A 27,940-nucleotide genomic window follows, 5' to 3' on the forward strand; every position below is an offset into this window, starting at 1 on the left:
TATAAGTAAAAATAAAAAAAATAAATACTTGTTTTTTTTCTGACGTTTATTTTTTTTTTTGACAGATGTTAATAAAAATTATTTCAACCAGAGGGCACGAGGGTTTGTTTCCGGTTTTCTCAAACTTCCGATCAGCTAGCTAGCAAGAGGTTATAAAGAGGTTAGTTTTTATTTATATATATTTTTTAATGAAAAAAAAAAAAAAATACTAAAAGAAAATTGTCTTTAATGGAATATTGGTGAATTTTATTAAAAATTTCGAAAAAAACAAATAATTATATAAATATAATTTTCATTCTATATTTTCTTTAAATTTTATACAGAAATTGATGATGACATTTTTTAAAATTGTAACACATGTTTCTGACAGATTTTAATTATATATAAATATATATTGTTTTAAAGAAATATTTATATATATTAAAACTTGTCTAAAATATCTAATTGTTGTTATGAAATAGTAATAATGCGTTTTTAATAGAAAGATAAATAGAAATAATTAGAAAAGTTTTTTTTGTTTTTTTTTTTAATAACACCGCAGGTTCAAATTTATTTTTTACAATTAAACTTTATGTACTTTTAATTATTTTATTTTTTTGTATTTTTCGCTTTTTTTTCCTAGAAAAATCTCCGTTAAAGACAATTTAAATTTGAATTTACTTTTAATAGATAATTATCTTAATGATAAAATAATAATTTTTATTATTATTATTATTAATATTAATTATTATTACTATTATTATTATTAATTATTATTACTATTATTATTATTATTAATTATAATTACTGTTATTATTATTACTTTTTATTATTGTATCAAATTTTTATAATTAATTTTGGAGGAAGGATATTTTCTAGTCAAAATAAATATAATTAACTAATTAAATTAAATTAATTAAAAAATATATTACTAAAAATTTGTAATTTCTAATTTGTATTAAATTTAATATTAAATTTTTTGAGAATATGTTATTTTTACGAATTGTGAGAAAAAATATTTTTCGTCAATTTTTAACGGAAAATAAAAAACTTTGTACGAAGGTAAATTTTTAAATTACTTATTTATTTATTTTATTTATTTTATTTATTTAGAAAAAATATAAATATATAAAAATATAAAATTTTGAAAATAACTGAATTTCAATTCACATTTGGAAAATAAATGATTTTTAGTTGATTTTCAAATTGAAATTGTTGAAAATATTTGAATTTTCATTGATTTTGAATTTCAATTTTTTAAAAAATAATTGAATTTTATGTTATTTTGAAAAAAAAATTGAATTTTATTTGATTTTGAATATTAATTTTGAAAATAGTTAAATTTTAGTTTGTTTTGAATTGAAATTTTTTTAAATAATTGAATTTTTGTTAATTTCGAATAGAAAATTTTGGAAAATAATTAAAATTCGTTTATTTGAAATTAAAATTTTTTTAAAATAATTGAATTTTAGTAGATTTTGAATTGAAATTTTGGAAAATAATTGAAATTAGTTTATTTGAAATTGAAAATTTTTAAAAATAATTGTAATTCAATTAAAATTTTGGAAAATAATTAATTTTTAGTTAATTTTAAATAGAAAAATTATAAATTAATTTAGTTGATTTTGAATTGAAATTTAAAAAATAATTGAATTTTTTTTTAATTTTGAATAGAAAAATTTTGGAAAATAACTGAATTTTTAAAGATTTTGAATTGAAATTTTTTGGAGAATAATTGAAATTCGTTTATTTGAAATTGAAATTTTTTTTAAAATAATTGAAATTCAATTAAAATTTTGGAAAATAATTGAATTTTAGTTAATTTTAAATAGAAAAATTTTTTAAATAATTGAATTTCAAAAAATCTTAGATGAAAAATTTTAATAATAATTAAATTTCAATTGATATTGAATTAAAATTTTTTAAAATAATTTGTATTTTAATTGAAATTTTTTAAAATAACTGAATTTTAGTGGATTTTGAATTAAAAATTTGGAAAATAATTGAATTTTAGTTAATTTTAAATAGAAAAATTTTAAAATTAATTTAGTTGATTTTGAATTGAAATTTTTAGAATATAATTTACTTTTAATTAATTTGGAATTGAAAATTTTGAAAATAATTGAATTTTAGTTAATTTTGAATAGAAAAATTTAAAAATTAATTTAGTTGATTTTGAATTGAAATTTTTTAAAATAATTGAATTTTTGTTAATTTTGAATAGAAAATTTTAAAATTGATTTTGTTAATTTTCAATGAATAATTAAATTTTTCAGAACTAAAAATAATTTATGTTTTGAAAAAAAAAAATGAATTTACATAGTTGAATTTTTGAAAAATTAAATTTCAATTTCAATTGATTTTTAATTTGAAATTTTTTAAAATAATTAAATTTCAATTGATATTGAATTGAAATTTCGGAAAATAATTGAATTTCAATCAATGCTTTAAAAAATAATTGAATTTTAATTGATTTTGAATTGAAAATTTGGAAAATAATTGAATCTAAGTAGATTTTGAATTGAAGTTTTTGGAAAATAATTAAAATTATTTGACTTTGAAATGAATTTTTTTTTTTTTTTTTAAATAATTGAATTTCAATTAAAATTTTGGAAAATAATTGTATTTTATTTAAATTTTTGTTTGATTTTGAATATAAATTTGGAAAATAATTAAATTTGAATCGATGTTTTGAAAAATAATTGAATTTTAGTTGATTTTGAATTAAAAATTTGAAAAATTGAATTTTTAGTTAATTTTAAAACAATTGAATTTTAATTGAAAACTTTTGAAACTAATTGAATCTAAGTAGATTTTGAATTGAAATTTTTTAAAATAATTTTAATTTTTGTTAATTTTGAATAGAAAATTTTTGGAAAATGATTTTGTAAATATAAAATTAATTAAAATAAATAAATTATTATAATTAATAAAAACAAATTTTTTTTTTCTTCGTTAAAATACAATAAAAAAAAAAAAAAAAAATTAAAAAGTAATAAATAAAATAAAATTCAAAAAAAAAATGTTTGAAATTTAAATAAAATTGAATAAATTAAAATTTAAATAGAAAGAAGAAAAAAAATTTTTCCCTAACTTGTGTGGCAATTAGGGGGAAAATTTAAATAGAAAATTTCTTTCTCCAGAATTTCTTTACTTTTTCTTTTCTTTTTTTTTTCGAATTCCTCAAAAAAAAGGCAATCATGACACAATTAACGTGGGAGGAAAAATATAAGCTAATAACACGAAATTTAGCCGAATGGTTGGGCGATGAAAAATTGAAAACAATATTAAAACAACGTGATATGAAAATTTATTGGGGTACAGCAACAACGGGAAAACCACATATTGGCTATTTTACGCCAATGTCAAAAATTGCCGATTTTTTGCGTGCTGGAGTTGAAGTGACAATTTTATTTGCCGATCTTCATGCATATCTTGATAATATGAAAGCGCCTTGGGAATTATTGGAACTTCGTACGCAATATTATGAGGCTGTTATTAAATCAATGTTGAAATCAATTGATGTTCCTTTGGATAAATTGAAATTCATTAAGGGCACCGAATATCAATTAACAAAGTGAGAATTATTGAAAATTTTAATTTTTTTCTCAAATTTACTCTTTTTTCTCCTTTTTTTTTTTTTTTTTTTCAAAAAAAGAAAAATTTGATTTTTTCTATTTTTCATTTCTCTACTAATTGTAAAGAAAATTTTCTTTTCTGTATTTAATAATATAAATGAATAATTTATAATAATAAAAAGGAAAATTTTGCTAAATTTTTTTCTTTCTTTCTTTTTTTTTTTTCCAGAGAATATTCATTGGACGTTTATCGATTAAGTTCAATTGTAACTGAACATGATGCAAAAAAAGCAGGCGCCGAAGTTGTTAAACAAATTGCAAATCCACTTTTATCGGGTTTATTGTATCCAGGACTTCAAGCATTGGATGAGGAATATTTAAAAGTTGATGCACAATTTGGCGGTGTTGATCAGAGGAAAATTTTTACATTTTCTGAAAAATATTTACCATCATTGGGCTATGAAAAGAGAATTCATTTAATGAATCCAATGAGTAAGTTGGGGAAAAAGAAAAAAAAAAAAAAAAAAAACTTCAGGCTTCGGATTATATTTTCTTTTTTTGGGCAAATTTTTTTTTATTTATTTTTAAATAATTAGATGATTTTTTGACTTTTCACAAAATATTTAAAAAATAAAATAATTATTTTATAAAATAAAATTACAAAATAATAATTGGTTTGCAAAAAAAAAAAAAAAAACAAAAAAATAACATAATAATAATTATTTTCACAAATTAAAATTATAGAAATAAAATAATTATTAAATTTTTTTTTCTTGTCCTCTTAAAGTTGATCCGAGGCCTAAATTTGTATTTTTAGAAATAGAAAAAAAAAAAAATTGTTCTGTAAAAAAAAAATTCTTTTCTAGTTCCTGGATTAGCTGGTGCAAAAATGTCATCATCTGAGAATGATTCGAAAATTGATCTTCTTGATAATGCGGCATCGGTGAAAAAGAAGTTGAAAAAAGCATTTTGTGAACCAGGAAATATAACCGACAATGGACTTTTGTCTTTTTCGAAACACGTTTTGTTTCCTTTATTTAAAAATGGAGAATCTTTTCAAATTTCAAGAACCGAGGAATTTGGTATTTATTTCATTTTTCAATTATTCCGTTTATTATTAATAAATAAATTAATGTTACTTAATTGTTAATAGCAAAATTAATATTAATTAATATTACTTGTTAATAACAAAATTAATATTAATTAATATTAATAATAATTAATACTTACTAAATAATAATAATTATTAATTAATAAAAAAAAAATCATTAATTAGATTTTTTATTATTAAAGTGTTTAATTAGAAATCATTTTTTTTTTTTTTTAGACGAATTTTTTTTTTATTTTTGAATTAGCAGAATGATTGAATTTCTTTTGAGAATAATTTAATTTTTTGTCCGTTTTTATTTAATTTTTTTTTTCTTTTTTTTTTTATTTACTAGGCGGTGATGTGAATTTTTCAACATACGAAGAACTTGAGGCAGCATTTAAAAAAGAGGCAATACATCCTGGTGATTTGAAAGGTGCGGTGGAAATTTACATAAATAAACTTTTGGATCCAATTAGAAAAGAATTTGCCGACGATCCAAAACTTAAGGCATTGAGTAATAAAGCCTATGCCGCTCCTCAAAAACCAAGTATGTATCTTTTTTTTTTTTTTAAAAAAAAAAAAAGAAAAACAAAAATAATTTCAAATTTTCAATTTTATTTATTGAAAATTAAATTTGAATTTTATTTTGTATGTTTTTAGAAATTAAAATTTGAAATTTTATTTATTTTTAATAGAAAGAAGAAAAATTAAAAAAAAAGTAACTAAAATAATTTCAAATTTTCAATTTTATTTATTGAAAATTAAATTTGAATTTTATTTTGTATGTTTTTAGAAATTAAAATTTGAAATTTTATTTATTTTTAATAGAAAGAAGAAAAATTAAAAAAAAAAAAATAACTAAAATAAAGAAAATTTTCAATTTTATTAGAAATTAAATAGAAAATTTTGTTTTTTGTACTTAATTAGAAATTAAATTTGGAATTTTTTTTACTTTATTTGGAAATTAAATATGAAAATTGGTGTATTTTTAGATTCAATTATCATGAAATATTTTTCAATTCAAATTCATAGAAAAATTAAATAATTGTTTATAATTTAATTAAAAATTTTAACAAAAAAAAATTTTAATTCAAAATAACTTGAAATTTAATTATTGTCAAAAAAATTTCAATTTAAAAGATTCTAAAAATTAATTATTTTCAAAAATTTTCATAAAAAATTTTTTGAAATTCAATTATTTTCAAAAATTTTCTATTTAAAATTAACTAAAAATGAATTATTTTTCAAATTTTGAAATTCAAAATCAACTAAAATTAAATTATTATGCAAAACTTTGATTGAAATTCAATTATTTTTTCAAATTTTGAATTAAAAAAAAAAAAAAAAACTAAAATTCAATTATTTCAATAATTTTAATTATTTTCCAACATTTCAATTCAAAATCAACTAAAATTCAATAATATTTCAAAATTTTCAATTAAAATTCAATTACTTTCAAAATTTTCAAATGTGAATTAAATAAATTTCAATTATTTTAAAAAATTTCAATTAAAAATAAACTAAAATTCAATTATTTTCAAAATTAATATCCAAAATTAAATGAAATTCTATTATTATTCAAAATTTCAATTCAAAATCGACTGAAATTCAATTATTTTCAAAATTTTAAATTCTAAGTCAATTAAAATTCAATTATTTCTAAAATTTTCCATCTAAAATTTTTTGAAATTCAATTCTTTTCCAAAATTTTCAATTTCAAATAAACTAATTTCAATTATTTTAAAAATTTTTAATTCAAAATCAACTAAAATTCAATTATTTTCCAAAATTTCAATTCAAAATCTACTAAAATTCAATTATTTTTCAAAATTTTCAATTAAAATTAAGTTATTTTGAAAATTTTCAATTAAAATTCAATTATTTTCAAAAATTTTACTTCTAAGTCAATTAAAATTTAATTTTTTTCTAAAATTTCAATTTAAAAATTTTATTATCCAAATTTTCAATGAAAAATGAACTTAAATTAAATTATTATCCAAAATTTCAATTAAAATTCAATTCTTTTCCAAAATTTCATTTCAAATACAATTAAAATTCAATTATTTTGAAAAATTTTAATTGAAATTCAATTATTTTCCAAAATTTTCAATTTAAAATCAATTATTTTCCAAAATTTCAATTAAAATTCAATTATTTCCCAAAATTTTCAATTCAAAATCAATTATTTTCCAAAATTTCAATTCAAAATCAACAAAAATTCAATTATTTAAAAAAAATAAAATTCAATTATTTTCAAAAATTTCAATTCAAAATCAACTAAAATTCAATTATTTTCCAAAAAGTTCATTTGAAATTCAATTATTTTCCAAAATTTGCAATTTAAAATCAAATCAATCAAAAATGAATTTAAATTAAATTATTATCCAAAATTTTAATTAAAATTCAATTATTTCCCAAAATTTTTAATTCAAAATGAACTGAAATTCAATTATTTTCTAAAATTTCAATTGAAATTCAATTATTTTAAAAAATTTCAATTTGAAATCAACTAAAATTCAATTATTTTCCAAAATTTTCTATTCAAAATTAGTTTTCCAAATTTTCAATCAAAAATGAATTTAAATTAAATTATTATCCAATATTTTAATTAAAATTCAATTATTTCCCAAAATTTTTAATTCAAAATGAACTGAAATTCAATTATTTTCAAAAATTTAAATTCTAAGTCAATTAAAATTCAATTATTTCTAAAATTTTCCATCTAAAATTTTTTGAAATTCAATTATTTTCCAAAATTTTCAATTTCAAATAAACTAATTTCAATTATTTTCCAAAATTTCAATTCAAAATCAACTAAAATTCAATTATTTTCTAAAATTTTCAATTAAAATTCAATTATTTTCAAAATTTTTCTATTTAAAATTAACTAAAAATGAATTATTTTTCAAATTTTGAAATTCAAAATCAACTAAAATTAAATTATTTTCTAATGTTTCAATTCAAAATCAAATAAAATGTAATTTTTTTTCATAATTTTCTATTAAAATTAAATTATTTAAAAAAATTTCTATTTAAAATTAACTAAAATTTATTTATTTTCAAAATTTTCAATTTAAAATGAATTTAAAATTCAATTATTTCCAAAATTTCAGTTAAAATCCAATTATTTACAAATTTTTTAATTCAAACTCAACTAAATGTGAATTATTTTTTTTAATTTCAATTAAGATTCAATTATTTTTTCAAATTTTCTATTAAAATCAACTAAAATTCAATTATTTTTAAAATTTCAATTGAAACTACATTATTCTAAGTCAATTGAAATTCAATTATTTTCCAAAAATTTCAATTCAAAATTAACTAAAATTGAATTATTTTCCAAAATTTTCAATTAAAATTCAACTATTTTCATATTATTTCTATTTAAAATGAACTAAAATTCAATTATTTTTTAAAACTTCGATTGAAATTCAATTATTTTTTTTAATTATTGTTATTTAGATTTCGTCGTGTAAACCTTAATTTGAATTTTATTTAGAAACTAAATTTGAAAATTTTATTGTATCTATGTAGATATTTTATCAAAAAAAAAAAAAAAAAAAAAACGAAATTAAAAATATTTTCCTCTTTTTTCTGCCTCTTTTTTTTTTTTTTTTCCTTTAAAGAACAAATTGACGAAATTGTTCCCTCAAGATTGGACATAAGAGTGGGAAAAATAGTCGAAATCACAAGACATCCAGACGCAGATTCTTTATATGTGGAAAAAATTGATGTTGGCGATGCAACTGGTCCAAGAACAATAGTCAGTGGTCTCGTTAATTTTGTGCCAATTGAAGAAATGAAAGATCGAATGGTTGTTGTTCTCGCCAATTTAAAACCCGCAAATTTACGCGGTATCTCATCACACGGAATGGTTCTCTGCGCTTCTGTGTAAGTTTTATTTTTTTACAAAAAGTATTTTTTTTTCAACTAAAACGAAATTAAATTCAATAAAAACGAAAAATTCAATTAAATTCAAATGGAATTTTCAGAAAAATTAAAAATAGGGTCAAAGAGGTTTTGGAGCTTAATTTACAGTTTTAAAATTCAGGTCAACGTCAATATTTTAACCTCAGATCACCTGCAAGAGATTTTGAGTGATGCCAAGCTTTTATCTTGACAATTGGCAGCAAGATAAAAAAAAAGTTATCGCTCAATGCATAAAAACTTGAAAATCAAAGTCAAAACTGTTTCAGTATTTTTTCTCGCATTTCAAAGAAAACAAACTTAAAAATCATAGGAAATTTTTTTCTTATTCCTTATAACTCCCATTGCAGAAATTCACTTGAATTTTTGATTTTTGTCAAATTTGTTTAATAATGACAAGCTGTTTTCATTTACACTGAGTTTTCAAATTTTTTTGAGGTAAATGGGAACAGCTTGTCATTATTAACCAAATTTGACAAAAATCAAAAATTCAAGTGAATTTCTCTTATGGGAGTCATAAGGAATGTGAAATTTGAAATTTAACACAATCTTTTAAAAATTCAATTATTTTCAAAAAATTTCAATTTAAAAAATTCTAAAAATTAATAATTTCTAAAATTTTCCATAAAAAATTTTTTGAAATTTAATTAATTTTCAAAATTTTTCTATTTAAAATTAACTAAAATTCAATTATAATCCGAAATTTTTAATTTAAAATCCACAAAAAATTCAGTTATTTTAAAAAAAATTTCAATTAAAATACAAATTATTTTTTAAAATTTAAATTCAATATCAATTGAAATTCAAATTATTTCTCAAAATTTCCATCTAAAATTTTTTTAAAATTCAATTATTTTCCGAAATTTCAATTGAATTTCAATTATTTTTAAAAAATTTCAATTTCAAATAAATTAATTTCAATTCAAAAACTACTAAAATTCAATTATTTTCCAAAATTTTCAATTAAAATTTAATTATTTTTCAAAATTTCAATTGACATTCAATTATTTTGAAAATTTTCAATTAAAATTCAATTATTTAAAAATTTTTCTATTTAAAATTAACTGAAATTAAATTATTTTTTAAAAATTTCAATTCAAAATCAACTAAAATTCAATTATTTTCCAAAGATATCAATTAAAATTCAATTATTTTAAAATTAACTAAAATTCAATTTTCCAAATTTTCAAATTCAAAATAAACTAAAATTTAATTATTTTCAAAAATTTCAATTGACATTCAATTATTTTGAAAATTTTCGATTAAAATTCAATTATTTTCAAAATATTATATTCAAAATTTACAAAAATTCAATTATTTTTGAAAATTTAAATTCAAAATCAATTAAAATTCATTTATTTTCAAAAGTTTCAATTCCAAATTAACAAAATGTTCAAATATTTTTTAAATTTCAATTCAAAATCAACTAAATTTTAACTAAAATACAATTATATAAATTCAATTATGTTTAAAAATTTCAATTATTTTAATAAATTTCAATTGAAAACAAACTAAAATTCAATTATTTTCAAAATAAACTAAAATTCAATTATTTGTCAATAATTTAAATTCTAAGTCAATTAAAATTCAATTATTTTCCAAATTTCAATTCCAAATTAATTTAAATTCAATTATTTTAAAAATTTTAAATTCTGAATTAATTAAATTTCAATTATTTTAAGAAATTTCAATTCAAAACAAACTAAATTTTAATTATTTTCAAAATTAATATCCAAAATCAAATAAAATTGAATTATTTTCAATTTTTTTTTTTAAATTAACTAAAATTCAATTATTTTCTAAAATTTCAATTAAAACTCAATTATTTTCTAAAATTTCAATTCAAAATCAACTAAAATTCAATTATTTTCAAAATAAACTAAAATTCAATTATTTGTCAATAATTTAAATTCTAAGTCAATTAAAATTTAATTATTTTCCAAATTTAAATTCAAAATCAACTAAAATTTAACTAAAATACAATTATTTTCCAAAATTTTAATTGGAATTCAATTATTTTAAAACATTTTAATTTAAAATCAACTAATTTCAATTATTTTCCAAAATTTCAATTCAAAACCACCTAAAATTTAATAATTTTCTAAAATTTTTAATTAAAATTCAATTATTTTCAATCCCAAATCAACCAAAATTAAATTATTTTCTAAAATTTAAATTTAATATCAATTGAAATTTAATTATTTTAAAAAATTTCAATTGAAAATCAATTATAATTGAAAAATTCAATTTTTCAAAAATTCAACTATGTGAAATAATTTTTTTTTTTTTTTTCTAAAAAATAAATTATTTTTATTTCTGGTAACATTTTAATATTATTCTCTGAATATTAACAAAATCATTTTTAAAATTCAATTATTTCTAATAATTCTTAATAATGTTCTTAAAGAATTATTCTTATTACAAAATTAATTAAAAATGAATTTAATATCTAATAACATTAGTTATTTAAAGTAAAATATTTATTAATCAATTAAATTCTATTATGGGAGTCATAAGGAATGAGAAAAAAAATTTGTTATGATTTTTAAGTTGTGTTTTTTTTTTCAAATGCGAGACAAAATACGGAAATAAAAAAAAAAATAAAAAAATTTCAATTGATTCAACTATATTATATATTTACTACAAATTTGGTTTTTCGAAGTTTTTTGCATCCCTTAATATAGAAATATACTTAAGGAAATTTTTTTTTTTTGAAAACTTTCTTAGAAACTATTCTGTCTCCATTTACTCCAAATTTTATGAAATTTTCTAAATTTTTGAAGTAAATGGGAACAGTCAGTTTTATGCTGTTATTTAAATTTTTTTGTTTTTAATTTAATCCTGAGAATGTAAATAACAAGTTAAAAAAAATAATAAACCCGCAAATATTTCCTTTTAAAGGAAGAAACTTAGGTAATTTGTGAAAAATAGCGATTTTGTCCCCATTTACCCCAACTGATGACCCTATTTGCTTTTTTTTTTTTAATAATTTTAGAACTTTTTTCTATTTTTTTGTTCGTTTATTTATTTATTTATTTTTTTGTTATTTCGCTTTTGTTTCTTTTTTCAGTGATGAACCAATACGAGCAGTTGAACCATTAAGACCCGCAGTGGGAAGTGTTGCAGGCGAAAAAATAATAATCGAAGGCTACGAAAATGGAAATCCCGACGATGTTTTAAATCCAAAGAAAAAAGTATGGGAAAAATTACAAGCCGATTTAATTGTTAATGGTAATGGCGAGGCAAATTGGAGTGGAAATCCCCTTCTATCAACATCGGGAAAAATCACAGCCGATAGTTTAAAAAATGTTCCAATCAAGTAAAAAAAAAAATTACTTTTTTCACATTTTTAAACTTCCAGCATTTAATTTTTTTTTAAATGTTAGTAACATATTTTTTTTTTTTTTTAATCTGATTTAAAAAAATAAACTCCCTTTTTACTAGGAAAAAAAAAAAATAAAATCATTGTTTAATTTCCAATTACTAAAAATATATTTATTTATTTTTTTTTGTAATATATTTTATTTACTTAAATAGAATATTACATCAATTTTTTTTTTTTTTCACTTAACGAAGAAAAAAGGAAACTCGTATATACAAAGATATACAAACATATATTTTTTTTTTTTAGTAACTAAATTAAGATAAGAAACGAAACTTGAAAAAAAATTAAATTAACAAAACAGAAACTTTTTTTTTTCAACTAGACGAGAATCGAACCATTTTTTGAAAATTGAGAAAAAAAAAACATAAATTTTCAATTATCGACTAGTATTTAATCTATTTTTTAAAATTTTTAATCAGACTCGGCGGAATTTTGTCTTATTGGCAATGGACTTGGTACAACAAGTTCTTCATTATCAATTTCCGTTTCCTCTTCTTCATCATCCTCATCGGCCAATATAAATTCCTCCACCTCTTGTACTTCTTCTTCGCGCGCTGGTTCCGGTGTTTGTTGTATTTCACTTCCGCCATGTTGTTTTAAATGATCTTTTAATGCAAATGCACGTCCATAAGATGCGCCACAAATATAACAACTAAATTTCAAATTATTATCCTTTTTATGAGTTTCAATATGTGCTCTAACGGCATAAAGCGATGCAAATGGCCGTGAACATTCAGTACAATGAAATGGTTTTGTATGACTATTTTTATGACCAGCCAATTGTACGCGTGTTTTAAATGTTTTTGGACAAAATGGACAATTATAAGCGCGTACATCGCCGTGAGTTAATAAATGATGATTATAAACTGATGATGCTTTAAATCTTTTGCCACAATGTTGACATGCATAGGGACGAACGCCAGTGTGTGTTCTCATATGCAATGTCAAACAATAAGAGACGCGAAACGTTTTTCCACAGACCTGAAAAAAAATTTTTTTAAATTATTATATTTTATTATTCAAATTTTCGATTATAATTTAGTGAAAAAAAACAAATTTTAAAATTATATATTTTTTTTTATTTATTTATAATATTTTATTATAAAAATAATTATTTATTATAATATTTTATTTAAAATAATAAATATTAATAATAATAATATTATATATTTTATTTATTATAATATATTATAATAAATATATTTATTATAACATGCCTCGGATCGACATTAAGGCATAAGAAAAGTTGTTTTAGTTTGGATTTATATACGAAAAAAAAGTCGATTTTTTCAATTTTAACAAAAATTTAATTGCTTAATAAATATTTAAATATTTTTAAATAACTAATGTTATTAGATATTAAATTCATTTTATTAATTCTGTAATAAGAATAATTCTATAAGAATATTATTCAGAATTATTAGAAATAATTAAATTTCAAAAAAAAATTTTTGTTAATTTTTTCAGAGAATAATATTAAAATGTTACCAGAAATGAAAAAAAACATTTATTTTTCAGAACAAAAAAAAATTATTTCAAATAGTTGAATTTTTGAAAAATTTAATTTTTCAATTATAATTGATTTTAAATTCAAATTTTTTAAAATAATTAAATTTCAATTGATATTAAATTCAAATTTTTTAAAATAATTAAATTTCAATTGATATTAAATTCAAATTTTAGAAAATAATTTAATTTTGCGTGATTTGAGATTGAAAATAATTGAAAATAATTGAATTTTAATTGAAAATTTTAGAAAATAATTAAATTTTAGGTGGTTTTGAATTAAAATTTTGGAAAATAATTGAAATTAGTTGATTTTAAATTAAAATATTTTAAAATAATTGAATTCCAATTAAAATTTTCGAAAATAATTTGTATTTTAGTTAAATTTTAGTTGATTTTGCATTTAAATTTGAAAAATAATTGAATTTTAATTGACTTAGAATTTAAATTATTGAAAAATAATTGAATTTTAGTTTATTTTGAAAGTAATTGAATTTTAGTTGATTTTGAATTGAAATTTTAGAAAATAATTGAATTTTAGTTAATTTAAAAAAAAAAATTGATAATAATTGAATTTTATTTGATTTTGGATATTAATTTTGAAAATAATTAAAATTTAGTTTGTTTTGAATAAAAATTTTTTAAAATAATTGAAATTTAATTAATTCAGAATTTAAAATTTTAAAAATAATTTAATTTAAATTAATTTGGAATTGAAACTTTTAAAAATAAAAGAATTTTAATTGATTTTGAATTTTAATTTTTGAAAATAATTAAATTTTTGTTAATTTTGAATAGAATATTTTGAAAATAATTGAATTTTAGTTTGTTTTGAATTGAAATTTATTAAAATAATTGAAATTTTTTAACATAATTGAATTTATATAATTGTATTTTAGTTAAAATTTAGTTTATTTTGAATTGAAATTTAAAAAATATTTGAACATTTTGTTAATTTGGAATTGAAACTTTTGAAAATAAATGAATTTTAATTGATTTTGAATTTAAATTTTCAAAATAATTAAATAGGTATCAATTAAAATTTTTGAAAATAATTAAATTTTAGTTAATTTTGAATTGAAATTTGTAAATACAGTTGAATTTTAGTTGATTTTAAATTGAAAATTTTAAAAATAATTGAATCTCAATTGAAATTTTTAAAAATAATTAAATTTATATAATTATTTTTATATAATTGTATTTTAGTTAAAATTTAGTTGATTTTGTAATGAAATTTAAAAAATAATTGAATTTTTTGTTATTTTTAAATAGAAAACTTGGAAAATAATTGAATTTTAATTAATTTTGAATTAAAAATTTCGAAAATAATTGAATTTTAGTAGATTTTGAATTGTAATTTTAGAAAATAATTGAATTTTACTTGATTTTGAATTAAAAATTTGGAAAATTGTATTTTAGTTAATTTTATGTAGAAATTTTTTTAAATAATTGAATTTTTATTGAAAACTTTTGAATATAATTGAATTACAGTTGATTTTAAATTGATAATTTTTAAAATAATTGAATGTCAATTCGAATTATAAAAAATAATTAAATTTTGGTTAATTTTAATAGAAAATTTGGAAAATAATTGAATTTTAATCGATTTTGAATTGAAATTTTGGAAAATAATTGAATTTTAGTTGATTTGGAATTGAAATTTTTGGAAATAATTGAATTTTAGTTAATTTTAAATAGAAAAATTTTGAAAATATTTGAATTTTAATTAAAAAGTTTTAAAATAATTGAATTTTAAATGATTTTGAATTAAAAATTTCGAAAACAATTGAATTTTAGTAAATTTTGAATTGTAATTTTGGAAAATAATTGAAATTAGTTTATTTGAAATTGAAAATTTTTAAAAATAATTGTAATTCAATTAAAATTTTGGAAAATAATTGATTTTTAGTTAATTTTAAATAGAAAATTTATAAATTAATTTAGTTGATTTTAAATTGAAATTTTAGAAAATAATTGAATTTTAGTTAATTTTAAAAGAAAAATTTAAAAATTATTTAATTTCAAAAGATTTTGTTAAATTTCAGACAATAATTAGAATTAATTTGAAATTTCTCGTGATTTCTGTTGATGAAGAATTTATTAGAATTCACATTAAAAAAAAAAAATTGAATTCAAAAGTTTTTAATAGAAAAATTCCTTTCAGATGATTGAATTTTCGAAAAATATTATAAAAATCATTAAAAATAATTGAAATTTTTTTTGCAAATAGTTAAATTTCAAGTGATTTAGAATTAAATATTTTTGATAATTTTATTTGTTAATTTTTTTTTTTTTCAAATTATAAACAATTTTTTAAATTACATAAAAATTTGAATTGAAAAATATTTTAAGTTAATTGAATTTGTGAATTGAATTTCAATAAAAATTATTAAAAAATAATTAATTTAGTGAAGAATTTTAGTTAAAAATTTGTTAAATAATTGAAATAAAGAAGATCTGATGATCTGCATTGTATACTTAAAACAAAGTATTTTGTTTAAAAATGTTGTAGAAAAAAAAAGTCGAAAAAAGTTGTATTTTTGAAAATCAAAAAAATCGGAAAAATTCATAGAATCCGAGGCCTTTAGTAAACAACTGTAAAATTATATTTAATTATCAAATTTTCTATTATATTTAGTAAAAAAAAAAAAAAAAAAAAAAACTTAAAAATTATATTTTATTATCAAAATTTTAAGTTTGTTAATTTTTTTTTCCTCAGTTCAAAAAAAAAATTATATAAATTAAATTAAGTGAATATATAAAAATTTTTTTTTTTTTTTTTTTTTTTTTTTTTTTACGAACCTCGCATGCGTGTGGCTTTTCTCCAGTGTGAATACGTTCGTGTTTGACTTTTTCATGAGGACGCGTGAATCTTCTACCGCAATGTTGACACTGATAGGGTTTTTGAATTTGTATAGTTTCACTTTCGGCAATTGACGTAGAATTTTTATTAGCATTCGATTCAGTTGCCGACGATGTTGTTGCTGTCGATTCAATTGGTGGCGGTGATTGTGAATTATTCGTGTCAAGATGAACTGCCGCGTGCATTGTTAAACTATCCATTGAATCAAATTTACGATTACAAATTGGACATGTCGCTGAATCGCCACTGTGTAATGCCATATGAACTGCTCTATACGATTCAGAAAATGTTTTTCCTGTAAAAATTTACGTTTTATTTTATTTTATTTTATTTTATTTTTTTTTTTAAATTACAAACTTCGCTCTTCTTAGTAAATAAAAAAAAAAAAGTAACGTAAAGTAGCAAAAAGTAATTTTCCAGGTAAAAAAAAAAAGAAATAAAAAAATAGCGGTGAAAAAATATTTATATTTAAAAAATCAATTAACTTATAATAATTCAAAACAATTCGGGGTAACTAACAACTGCTAACGGTAAAAAAAATACCTGACTTTCCCCTGACTTAAATTACACTAAAAAAAAAAATTTTATTTTCATCAAATAAAATTTATTTTGATACAATTAAATCATTTACCAGTCTATTATCTACTAATTTCATATTTATTTAAACCAAATAAATAATGTTTCGCAAAAAAAATAAAATATTTCAGTGAAATAAAAAAAATTATTTGGGGACTTATAAATATTCTCAATATTTAATTTAAAAAAATTTTTACGACGTCAAATCATAAATAATTTTTGATTTATATTAAAAAATAAAATATTTCACTGAAAAAAAATTCGATTATTCAATTATTTTACAAAATTACAATTGAAATTCAATTATTTTCAAATATTTCAATTCCAAATCAACTAAAATTCAATTATTTTCGAAAAATTTAATTTCAAATCAACTAAAATTCAATTATTTTCAAAATAAACTAAAATTCATTTATTTGTCAAAAATTTAAATTTAAAAAGGTTCTAAAAAATAATTATTTCTAAAATTTTCCATCAAAAATGTTTTGAAATTTAATTATTTTCAAAATTTTTCTATTTAAAATTAACTAATATTCAATTATTTTCCAAATTTTTAATTCTAAATCAACTAAAATTCAATTATTTTCCAAATTTCAATTGAAATTCAATTATTTTCAAATATTTCAATTCCAAATCAACTAAAATTCAATTATTTTCTAAAATTTTAATTCAAAATTAATTATTTTCCAATATTTCAATTCAAAATCAATTATTTTCCAAATTTTCTATTAGAATTAACAAAAATTCAATTATTTTCCAAAATTATAATTGAAATTCAATTATTTTCAAATATTTCAATTTCAAATCAACTAAAATTCAATTATTTTCAAATATTTCAATTTCAAATCAACTAAAATTCAATTATTTTCCAAAATTTCATTTCAAAATCAATTAAAATTCAAACATTTTCAAAAATTTCAATTCCAAATCAATTAAAATTCAATTAATTACAAAATTTTAATTGATATTTAATTATTTTCTATTCAAAATAGAATGAAATTCAAATTTTTTTTTCATTTTCAATTCAAAATTAATAAATATTTTATTATTTACAAATAAATCAATTCAAAATCAACTAAAAATCAGATATTTTCAAAATTTTCAATTCAAAATAAATTAAAATTCTATTATTTCCAAAAATCGTGAATTCAAAATCAACGAAAATTCAATTATTTTTTTAAAATTACAATTTAAATTTATCAAAAATTTAATAATTATTTCAAAAATTTTAGTTACATTTAGCCAAAAATTTAATTATTTGGAAAAATTGAAGTTGAAATCTGACGTAAATTCAATTATTATAAAAAATTTCAATAGAAATAGAATTATTTTTTTAAATTTGAATTCAATATCAATTGAAATTCAATTATTTTTAAAAAATTTTCCATCTTAAATTTTTTGAAATTCAATTATTTTCCAAAATTTAAATTCTAAATCTACTAAAATTCAATTATTTTCCAAAATTTTCAATTATAATTCAATTAGTTTCAAAATTTTTTATTCAAAATTAACAAAATATTCAATTATTTTTTAAATTTCAATTCAAAATCAACTAAATTTTAACTAAAATACAATTATATAAAAATAATTATATAAATTCATTAATTTTAAAAATTTCAATTGACATTCAATTATTTTGAAAATTTTCAATTAAAATTCAATTATTTTCAAAATTTCAATTCAAAACCAACTAAAATTCAATTATTTTCCAAAATTTTAATTGAAATTCAATTATTTTCAAATATTTCAATTCCAAATCAACTAAAATTAAATTATTTTCTAAAATTTTAATTCAAAATTAATTATTTTCCAAAATTTCAATTCAAAATCAATTATTTTCCAAATTTTCTATTAGAATTAACTAAAATTCAATTATTTTTTCAAAATTACAATTTAAATTTATCAAAAATTTAATAATTATTTCATAAATTTTATTTACATTAAGCCAATAATTTAATTATTTTGAAAAATTGAAGTTCAAATCTGACGTAAATTCAATTATTTAAAAAAAATTGTCTATTATTTTTTAAAAATTTCATTATTTTTCTAAAATTCAATAATATTACTTAAAATTCAATTATTTTCAAGATTTTCTATTCCGAATCAACTGAAATTCAATCATTTTCAAAAACTTTAATAATAAGTCAATTAAAATTTAATTATTTCTAAAATTTTTTGAAATTCAATTATTTTCCAAAAATTTTCAATTTCAAATAAACTAATTTCAATTATTTTCGAAAATTTCAATTCAAAACAACTAAATTTTAACTAAAATACAATTATATAAAAATAATTATATAAATTCAATTATTTTAAAAAATTTTAATTAACATTCAATTATTTTAAAAATTTTCAATTAAAATTAACTAAAATTCAATTACTTTCTATCATTTCAATTGACATTCAATTATTTTTAAAATTTTCATTTTAAAATCAACTAAAAATTCATTATTTTCAAAAATTTCAATTAAATATTAATTGAAATTCAATTATTTCTGAAATTTTCCATCTAAAATTAATTAAAATTTAATTTTCAAAATTTTTAATTCAAAATCAACTAAAATTGAATTATTTTTCAAAAACTTCGATTGAAATTAAATTATTTTCAAAATTTTTAATTCCGAATTAATTAAAATTCAATTTTCGTCAAAAATTTCAATTCAAAATCAACTAAAATTCAATTATTTTTCAAATTTTTTATCTAAAATCAACTAAAATTCAATTATTTTCAAAAATTTCAATTCAAAATTAACAAAAATTAAATTACTTTCCAAAATTTAAACTAAAATACAATTATTTTCGAAAATTTCAATTCAAAATAAACTAAAACTCAACTAAAATACAATTATTTTTTCAAAATTTAAACTGAAATTTAATTATTTTCCAACTTTTCAATTAAAAATCAATTTTTTTCCAAAATTTCAATTCAAAATCAACTAAAATTCAATTTTTTTTTTAAATTTTCAATTTAAAACCAACTAAAATTCAATTATTATCCAAAATTACAATTGAAATTCAATTATTTCTAAAATTTTAAATTCTGAATTAATTAAAATTCAATTATTTTCCAAAATTTTAATTCAAAATCAACTAAAATTCAATTATTTTCAAAAATTACAATTTAAAAGCTAAAATTTAATTTAATTGAATAATAATATTGAATAATGTAAATTCCACTTTATACAATTTTTAAAAATAGAAATTCGATAATTTAATATTCGACGGCGTGAAAAATTTTTTATAAATTAAATTTTGGTATTAGCAATTAAATAATAAATTATTCGTATAAATCAATAATTTACTTTATTTAAAGTTGAAACCGCTAAAATAAAATTCAAAATAATTTTGATTTATATTAAAAAAAACCAATTATTTCACTGAAAAAAAATTTAATTAATTGTTATCCAAGTTTAAAAAATCATTTATTCGATTCAATAAATAGTAGTAAATAATTATTTACGAATAATAATTAAATAATTAAATAATTATTTATGAATATATATCACATGCTTAATAATTGAGTCTGAAGGCCAATTTTTTATTTTTTATTTGCTTTTGGGGAAAAAAGTAAAAAAAAAATTTTTTTGAAACTAATAGTTACTTTAATTTACAGTGGAACCTCGATTATCCGAACCTCTATTATTCGAACCCTCTATTATCCGAATCGAAAAACATTTTATCCGAACTTCTATTATCCGAACTATTTTTTGGTCTCCCGAATTTTAAATTTTATTTTCTCTATTTATTTTATCATTCAAAGCAAAATAACCAAATTTATGCCAAAAAAAATCTTAAAAATTTCCGAATTTTCTGAGTTTTTAATATATTATTAATTAATATATATTTACATATATGTATATACTTATGTATATTTAAAAACATATGTATTAAGTTAAATATATAGTTCAACTGTACATTTTTTTACTTTAATTATAAAAAAAATTAAAATCTCTATTATCCGAATTTTCGATTATCCGAACCCGGCCTTGCCTAGATTAGTTCGGATAATCGAGGTTCCACTGTATTTAAAAAAAAAATTCCAGAAAATTAAAAGAATTTCCCTGAATTTTCCCTGACTTTCCCCAGAAAAAAAAATACTATAAAAAATTAAATGTTACATTTAATTTTTTATATTATTTTTTTTCTTTTGAAATAGTAAATTTTTTAGTTTTTTTTTTTTTTTAATTTTAATTTAAAAAAAAAAGAAATAAATTTTCTTACCGCACTCAAAACAGGTGAAAGTGGAATCCTTAGTGCCTTCGGGAGCGTCAACGTGTCTCGATCTTACCGGTGCATGCATTCTCGAATGTAATCGTAAACTTTTATGCGTTGCAAATTCAGTACCACAAATACCACAAATAAATGTACGCGATTGATTGCCATCAATTTCCATTTCATGTACTTTCATATGTAATTGTAGGGCTTTTAAATTGGCAAATGATAAATCACAAATTTCACAATTTTTATTACCCTGCGAACAAGTGTGAGTGCGAAATTCTGATAATTTTGGAAAATGCTCTAAACATTCTGTACAACGATAAATTCGATTTGCCGTTCCTGATGTCGATGATGTTCCCACTTTATCTCTCACCTAAAATTCGAGAAACAAAAATCACTTTTTTATTTAATTTTAATAATTAATTTTCATTTCAATAATAATTTCGTAATAATTACGTCTTTCGTAAAGAGATTTACAATTTTGTAATTTACTAGGGTCAGTCGGGGTAAATCCGAACGAGGGGTAAATCCGAAAGCTAATTATTTCAGCTTAATTAAAATTTTTAAAAATAAGTTCGATATGAGAATTTTTACCTCAGATCCTCTTGAAGAGATGCTAAGTATTATCCCATTTTTTGTTTGTTAATTAGCAACAGCATAAACAAAGATAACAAGTATTGCAAAAAAGATTGAAAATCAAAGATGACACTCTTTCAGTATTTTGTCTCGTATTTCAAGAAAAAGAAGCTAAAAATTCATTTTATTATTTATAATTGTTTGTTATGAATACTAGAACAGAAACTATATTTGATTTTTGCCTTCTGTAAAATTTTATTAATAATATCAGACCGTTCGTATTTACCCAAGAAAATTGGAAAACTGGGGTAAATCCGAACGGTATTTTTAATAATTTTTTTTTACATCAAAGCCACACAAAATTGTTTTTATTTGATTACACTATTATTTTAACATTATAAAAGTACATAGAAAAAAGTTTTTCTTTCTATACGTATCCTCGTTAGTAATTAATAAGCAGAAACTTAATCTCTGTTCTCTCGAAGAAGTGTGTCAAGTTTTTTGCCAAATGGTTTGTTGAAAAAAGTTTTTCAGGATCTTAATAAAATTTGGTATTCTACGGTTTTTGGGGTCGCTAATTACCAATTTGAAGTCAGTTTTTCAAAATTCAAAATGGCGGACGAGAATTAAAAAATTCATTGGATTCGCTCGAAAATTGTTACTCGGGGGGTTTCAGGATTAGCAAATTTGATCATTTTTAAAAATAAGTTTTAGGAAAGTACGACATTTTGAATTTAAAAAATTTCACTTTTATTTTTGTATTTACGTTCAATCACTCCAAAATACTTTCAGTACCAAGTTTTGCAAAAATCCGTTATGATTTGATAAAGTTATTGAAGGTTTTAATTGTGTAATGCATTTTAATTTTTAACCTGTTTGATTTTTGTATTTATATATGATGCATTATTACATAATAGGTTTATTATCGTATTTTTTTTGAGTTTTTATATAAGTTTAACAATTGCAATACTTTAAATTTATTTTCCCTAAGATTTTTCTGAAATACAGTGGCGTTCGTATTTACCCCCATATTTTAGGAAAGTTGCAAAGTATCGCGAGGTAAATACGAACGCTAAGTTTCCTGCGATTGTAATTTATCAAAAATTTTTTCTACCCCATAAAATTGTTCTATGGAAGTAAAGTAACAACTTCATGCACCAGAATACCGGAAGTATTTTTTTTTTAAAGAAAAAACTTATGTTATTGTTGAAACTTACTAAAAGCGTTCGGATTTACCCCAGTTGACCCTAAATAAAAATCTGTTTTTCTTTTAAAATTTTTGTTTATTTTGAAAAAAAAAATATATTTTTTTATTTGTTTTTACCTTGACGCCTTCGGCATTAGAAAAAAATTTCTCAATCATTGATGATTTTGGCGCAGACGTTGTTTGTGATTGTTGCAATATTTGTTGCTGTTGTTGTGATTGATCCCAAAATCTTTCAATTTGCACAACTTTTCGTGTGTAAAGTCTACCCTCACTGTCAATGCATTCCTCAGTTCTAAGTGTATTCATTGTTTGACGTGAACGTCTTGTTTTTGCTGTTGCTATTGGCTCCTCTGTTTCAATTGGTATTATTGGCGTTGTTAATTCCTCATATTGTTGATCAGCCATTTCCAAAACCACTTCCTGTCCATCGTGAAATTCTTTTATATGATCCAATACTGAATTAAAACTCATTGAACAACTACTGCAATTGTAAAGTGAATCTGATTCCTAAAAAAGGAGAAATTTGTTATTTTATTTTTTTTTTTTTAATTATTATTAATATTATTATTTTTATTATATATTTATATATTTATATATTATTATATATTATTAAATTTATTTATTTTTTTTATTTCTTATAATAATAGGCATCGGAACGACTTTAAGGCACAAGAAATAAAGTCGATTTATAAATGAAAAAATGTCGAAAAAGTCGATTATTTCAATTTTTAACAAAATTTAATTGGTTAATAAATATTTTACTTTAAATAACTAATGTTATTAGATATTAAATTCATTTTATTAATTTTGTAATAAGAATAATTCTTAAAGAACATTATTAAGAATTATTATTAGAAATAATTGAATTTTAAAAAAGATTTTGTTAATTTTCAGAGAATAATTAAATTTTATAGAACTAAAAATAATTTATGTTTTAGAAAAAAAAAAATGATTTTACATAGTTGAATTTTTAAAAAATTGAATTTCAATTTTAATTGATTTTAAATTGAAATTTTTTCAAAAAATTAAATTTCAATTGATATTGAATTTAAATTTTGGAAAATAATTGAATTTTAATCAAAGTTTTGAAAAATAATTGAATTTCAGTTGATTTTGAATTAAAAATTTGGAAAATTGAATTTTAACTTAATTTTAAAATAATTAAATTTTAATTGAAATCTTTGGAAAATAATTGAATTTTAGTTGATTTTGAATTGAAATTTAAAAAAAAATAATTAAATTTTAGTTAATTTTAAATAGAAAAAATTTTAAATAATTGAATTTAAATTTTAAAAAATAATTTGTATTTTAAATGAAATTTTTTAAAATAATTGAATTTTATTTGAATTTTAATTGAAAATTTGGAAAATAATTGAATTTATAGTTAATTTTAAATAGAAAAATTTTGAAAATAATTTAATTGTAGATGATTTGGAACTGAAATTTTTGAAAATAATTAAATTTTAGTTGATTTTGAATTGAAATTTTTAGAAATAATTGAATTTCAAAAAATATTAGATGGAAAATTTTAGAAATAATTAAATTTTAGATGTTTTTAAATTTAAATTTTGGAAAATAATTGAATTTTAGTTAATTTTAAATAGAAAAATTTAAAAATTAATTTAGTTGATTTTGAATTGAAATTTTTTAAAATAATTGATTTTGAATTAAAAATTTCGAAAATAATTGAATTTTAGTTAATTTTAATTAGAAAAATTTCGAAAATAATTTAATTTCAAAAAATTTTTGATGGAAAATTTTAGAAATAATTAATTATTAAAATCTTTCTAATTGAAATTTTTTGAAAATAATTGAATTTTCAATAGATTGTGTTAAATTTCAGATTTATAATTATAAATAATTATATGTGAAATTTCTAGTGATAAAGAATTTATTAGAAATCACATTAAAAAAAAAAAAAATTGAATTCCAAAAATTTTTAATTGAAAAATTGCTTTCATATAATTGAATTTTTCGAAAAATATTATAAAAAAAATCATTAAAAATCTTTGAAATTTTTTGCATATAATTAAATTTCAAGTGTTTTTGAATTAAAAATTGTAATTTTATTTGCTAATTTTTCTTTAAATTATGAATAAATAATTAAATTTCATATAAAAATTTTAATTTGAAAAATAGTTTAAGATATAATTGAATTTATGAATTGACTTTCATTAAAAAAATAATTAAAAACAATTAATTTAGTGAAGAATTTTAGTTAAAAATTTGTTAAATAATTGAAATAAAAAAAATCAGAAGAAGCATTATATACTTAAAAAAAAAAACGTATTTTGTTAAAAATTTTATTTAAAAAATGTAAAAAAAAATAGTTTGAAAAAGACGCATTTTATTAAAATAAGTTGTAAAATGTCTTTTTCAAAAATAGTCGGAAAAAGTCGTTTAATATAAATCCTGAATTATAAATTATAAATTATTAATTATAAATCCTGAATTTTAATATATATAAATTAATAAACAAAAACGTTAAAAAAAATAATTTGTAATTAAAAATTATATGTAAAAGACATAATAACGTACCAAATCTTCTTTTTGAATGCTAAAAAATATTTTTTTTTTTTTTTTAAATTTTTATTATTATCATTATTATTACCTTTTGATGTTTTACCTCATTTAATTCTTCTTTAACTTTCATAAGTTTTGATTCGTCAATTTCTTGTATATTATCCATTGTAATCACTGTATCTTCATCGTCATTGAAAATTTCCGAACCATCGGGTAATATTGCAATAACATGTTTCTCCATTAATTTCTCATCAACATCATCAATTGGTATTGAAAGCTCCATTAGTGGATCTTGTTGATCTTGATTTTTTTTTAAATATTTATTTTCAATTTTTACAAAGACTTTTTCAATTTTTTTTAATTTCACTTGCGATGTCGATTGAATTTTTGGCACTTTCTTTGTTTTATCTGCCGAAAAAAAAAAACAAAAAAAATTGTCAAAAAAATTTCTTTCTTACAATATTCGAATAGTATTTTTTTTTTTTTTATTTTAATTTTTTATTTTGATTAAATTCCTTTTTTTTTATAAATATAAAAACCAAATTTTACCAAAAAAAAAAATGAAAAAAAAATACATTTTTTCTAATAATTTATTTTACAAATTTTATTTTGATTTTTTTTACCTTTTTCTTCCTTTTTTGCTGATATTACTTCCTTTTGCGATTTATTGTCATCATTTTTAACTTCTTTATCTTTTTTTTCCTCCGAAGATTGTAATTCTTTCTGAAATTTTATTTAAAACAAAATTTGACGAAAAATAACAAAAGGTTATAAATAAAAAAAAAAAAAAAAAAAAACAATTGAATAGCAAAAAAAAATTGAATTGCGAGTTTCAATTTTTTTTTCGTATTTAAATTTTTCTAACCTTCAGAAAAAAAATTAATTACCATAGAAATTAATTAACTAATTTTTTTTTTCGATCTAAAAAAAATGGATATTAAACTAATTTACATGTATTTAATTTTTAATTTCTCATTTTTGCTGAGAGAAATATTTAAATTTCGAGGGTCAAGCAAACCGGAAGTCATTATTTTGAAAAACCATTTTTTTCTTTTTTAAATAGAAACAAATTATTTAATCGTATAAATTTTCCTTTTTTTAAAAAAAATAATTAATGAAAAATAGAAAAAAAAAATTTTTTTATTCTCTTGTTTTTTTATTTCAAATTTGACTTCCGTTATTTACTAACTTCCGTAATTCCATTTTCTTTTAATTAAAAAAAAAAAAAAAAAAATCGAATAAATTCAAAGTATTTTCGTATTTTTTTTTTTAAATTAGAAATTTTTTAAATCCCAAAAAAAATGAGTATAGAAAAAATAAAATTAAGAAACTACTGAAATCAAAACAAATTCTCTATTTTTGTATCAAAATATTACGATTTAATTTTAAAAAAAAAAATTTTTTACTATTTTTAAATTATCAAATCTAAAAATATAATTAAAAATTTCTTAAGAGATTAAAAAAAATTTCCATATATTATTTTATTTAAAAAAAATTAATTTACATATGCAAATAATCAAAACACTTTTTTTTTTTTTACCATTAAAAGTTGACATTTGTTGGCATCCTTTTGTGTTTTTCTCTTTGAATTTAATTTCGCCTCACCATCAGGTTGTCCACAATAATCTAAATGTTCAATTAACGCCAAAACCGAATCAGATCTTTCCGAACATCCTGGACAATATAAATTATCCGTCATACTCAACAAATGATATTTCAATGATTGTGAACTAGTGAATGTTTCACCGCAACACATTGGACAAACTAAACTCATTGACCCCATTTTTTTTAAATTATATTTTCCGATAAAAAAAAATTTAATTAAATTGTTTCTTTTTTTAAAAATAAACGTGACCGCAATTTTTATATATATTGCGGGAAAATAACCTCTCTTTATTTTTTTCTCCGCGCAAGTGTTTGGCGCAACCTAACCTTAAATTTTGCCAATTTGGAAAAATATATATTAATCTTCTTTTTTCGCGCACAAATAAACTTTATATTGCACAATATAAATAAAATTAGCAAATAGTGTCACTGTAAAAGGTGGCATATTTTTTTTTCTTGACCTATATATATATATATGCAAAGTTTGTAAAAAAAAAATCCCAAAAAAAAGGAACTTTATTTTTTTTTCGAATTTCCGAGGGGGCGATTTAAAAATTAATTTAAAAAAAATATTTTTTCTTTTTGTTTATCACGGAAAAATTTACAAAACACACTATGCATGGATGATTAGGAGACAAACTTCAGCGCAAACAAATGGCAATAAATAACAATCATGAAGTTAGGGGTGATGGATAATAAAACACGAAGTCGGCCATTTTGGTCGCATAGTCCAATATTTAACTGCTTGAGTCAAATGAGAGGTTTTTTTTTTTTTAAACTTACGATTTATCTCTTTTAAATTAAATTTATAAATTAAATAAATAATAAAAAGAAAGTTTTAACAATATCGTCCAATAATTAAATTTTAGTACATTTTGAATTGAAAATTTGGAAAATAATTGAATTT

At 18.1% G+C, this 27,940-nt stretch overlaps 2 protein-coding genes across 4 annotated transcripts; one reads left to right on the plus strand and one right to left on the minus strand.

The window, feature by feature from the left end:
* Positions 1–47: 47 nt before the first annotated feature.
* LOC127290174 (tyrosine--tRNA ligase, cytoplasmic) lies at positions 48–12,138 on the plus strand. 2 transcript variants are annotated; one of them, XM_051318603.1, is made up of 7 exons: positions 48–160; positions 3,174–3,556; positions 3,787–4,049; positions 4,424–4,639; positions 5,000–5,194; positions 8,274–8,538; positions 11,645–12,138. In XM_051318603.1, the coding sequence occupies exons 2-7, from the start codon at positions 3,180–3,182 to the stop codon at positions 11,895–11,897; spliced, it is 1,569 nt and encodes a 522-aa protein (XP_051174560.1). In that variant the 5' UTR covers positions 48–160; positions 3,174–3,179; the 3' UTR covers positions 11,898–12,138. The 2 variants fall into 2 exon arrangements, with proteins under 2 accessions (XP_051174560.1, XP_051174559.1); XM_051318602.1 differs by lacking the exon at positions 48–160 and adding an exon at positions 952–1,041.
* A 78-nt stretch (positions 12,139–12,216) lies between these two features.
* Positions 12,217–27,712, minus strand: LOC127290169 (zinc finger protein ZFP2-like). Of its 2 annotated transcripts, none has more exons than XM_051318595.1 (7): positions 26,969–27,712; positions 26,052–26,151; positions 25,532–25,836; positions 23,023–23,412; positions 21,126–21,495; positions 16,268–16,623; positions 12,217–12,940 (listed from the first exon to the last, which is right to left on the minus strand). In XM_051318595.1, exons 1-7 carry the CDS (start codon positions 27,209–27,211, stop codon positions 12,371–12,373), a joined length of 2,334 nt encoding a protein of 777 aa, XP_051174552.1. In that variant the 5' UTR covers positions 27,212–27,712; the 3' UTR covers positions 12,217–12,370. The 2 variants fall into 2 exon arrangements, with proteins under 2 accessions (XP_051174552.1, XP_051174551.1); XM_051318594.1 differs by having other exon boundaries at positions 12,218–12,940; positions 25,517–25,836.
* Positions 27,713–27,940: the final 228 nt, after the last annotated feature.

This window comes from Leptopilina boulardi, unplaced genomic scaffold (genome assembly GCF_019393585.1).
Source record: "Leptopilina boulardi isolate dan_hultmark-lab unplaced genomic scaffold, ZJU_Lbou_2.1 LbouV2_55, whole genome shotgun sequence".
Taxonomy (NCBI): Eukaryota; Metazoa; Arthropoda; class Insecta; order Hymenoptera; family Figitidae; genus Leptopilina; species Leptopilina boulardi.

Bases quoted from the DNA above. Each gene is read 5' to 3' on its own strand.
- LOC127290169 (XM_051318594.1), bottom strand. From the start codon at position 27,211: ATGGGGTCAATGAGTTTAGTTTGTCCAATGTGTTGCGGTGAAACATTC. The intron at 23,413-25,516 runs GTAATAATAATG...CTCCTTTTTTAG, and splicing joins ATGAGGTAAAACATCAAAAG to GAATCAGATTCACTTTACAA. The intron at 16,624-21,125 runs GTAAGAAAATTT...AAATTTTTACAG, and splicing joins TTTCACCTGTTTTGAGTGCG to GAAAAACATTTTCTGAATCG.
- LOC127290174 (XM_051318602.1), top strand. From the start codon at position 967: ATGTTATTTTTACGAATTGTGAGAAAAAATATTTTTCGTCAATTTTTA. The intron at 4,640-4,999 runs GTATTTATTTCA...TTTATTTACTAG, and splicing joins TTCAAGAACCGAGGAATTTG to GCGGTGATGTGAATTTTTCA. The intron at 5,195-8,273 runs GTATGTATCTTT...TTTCCTTTAAAG, and splicing joins TGCCGCTCCTCAAAAACCAA to AACAAATTGACGAAATTGTT.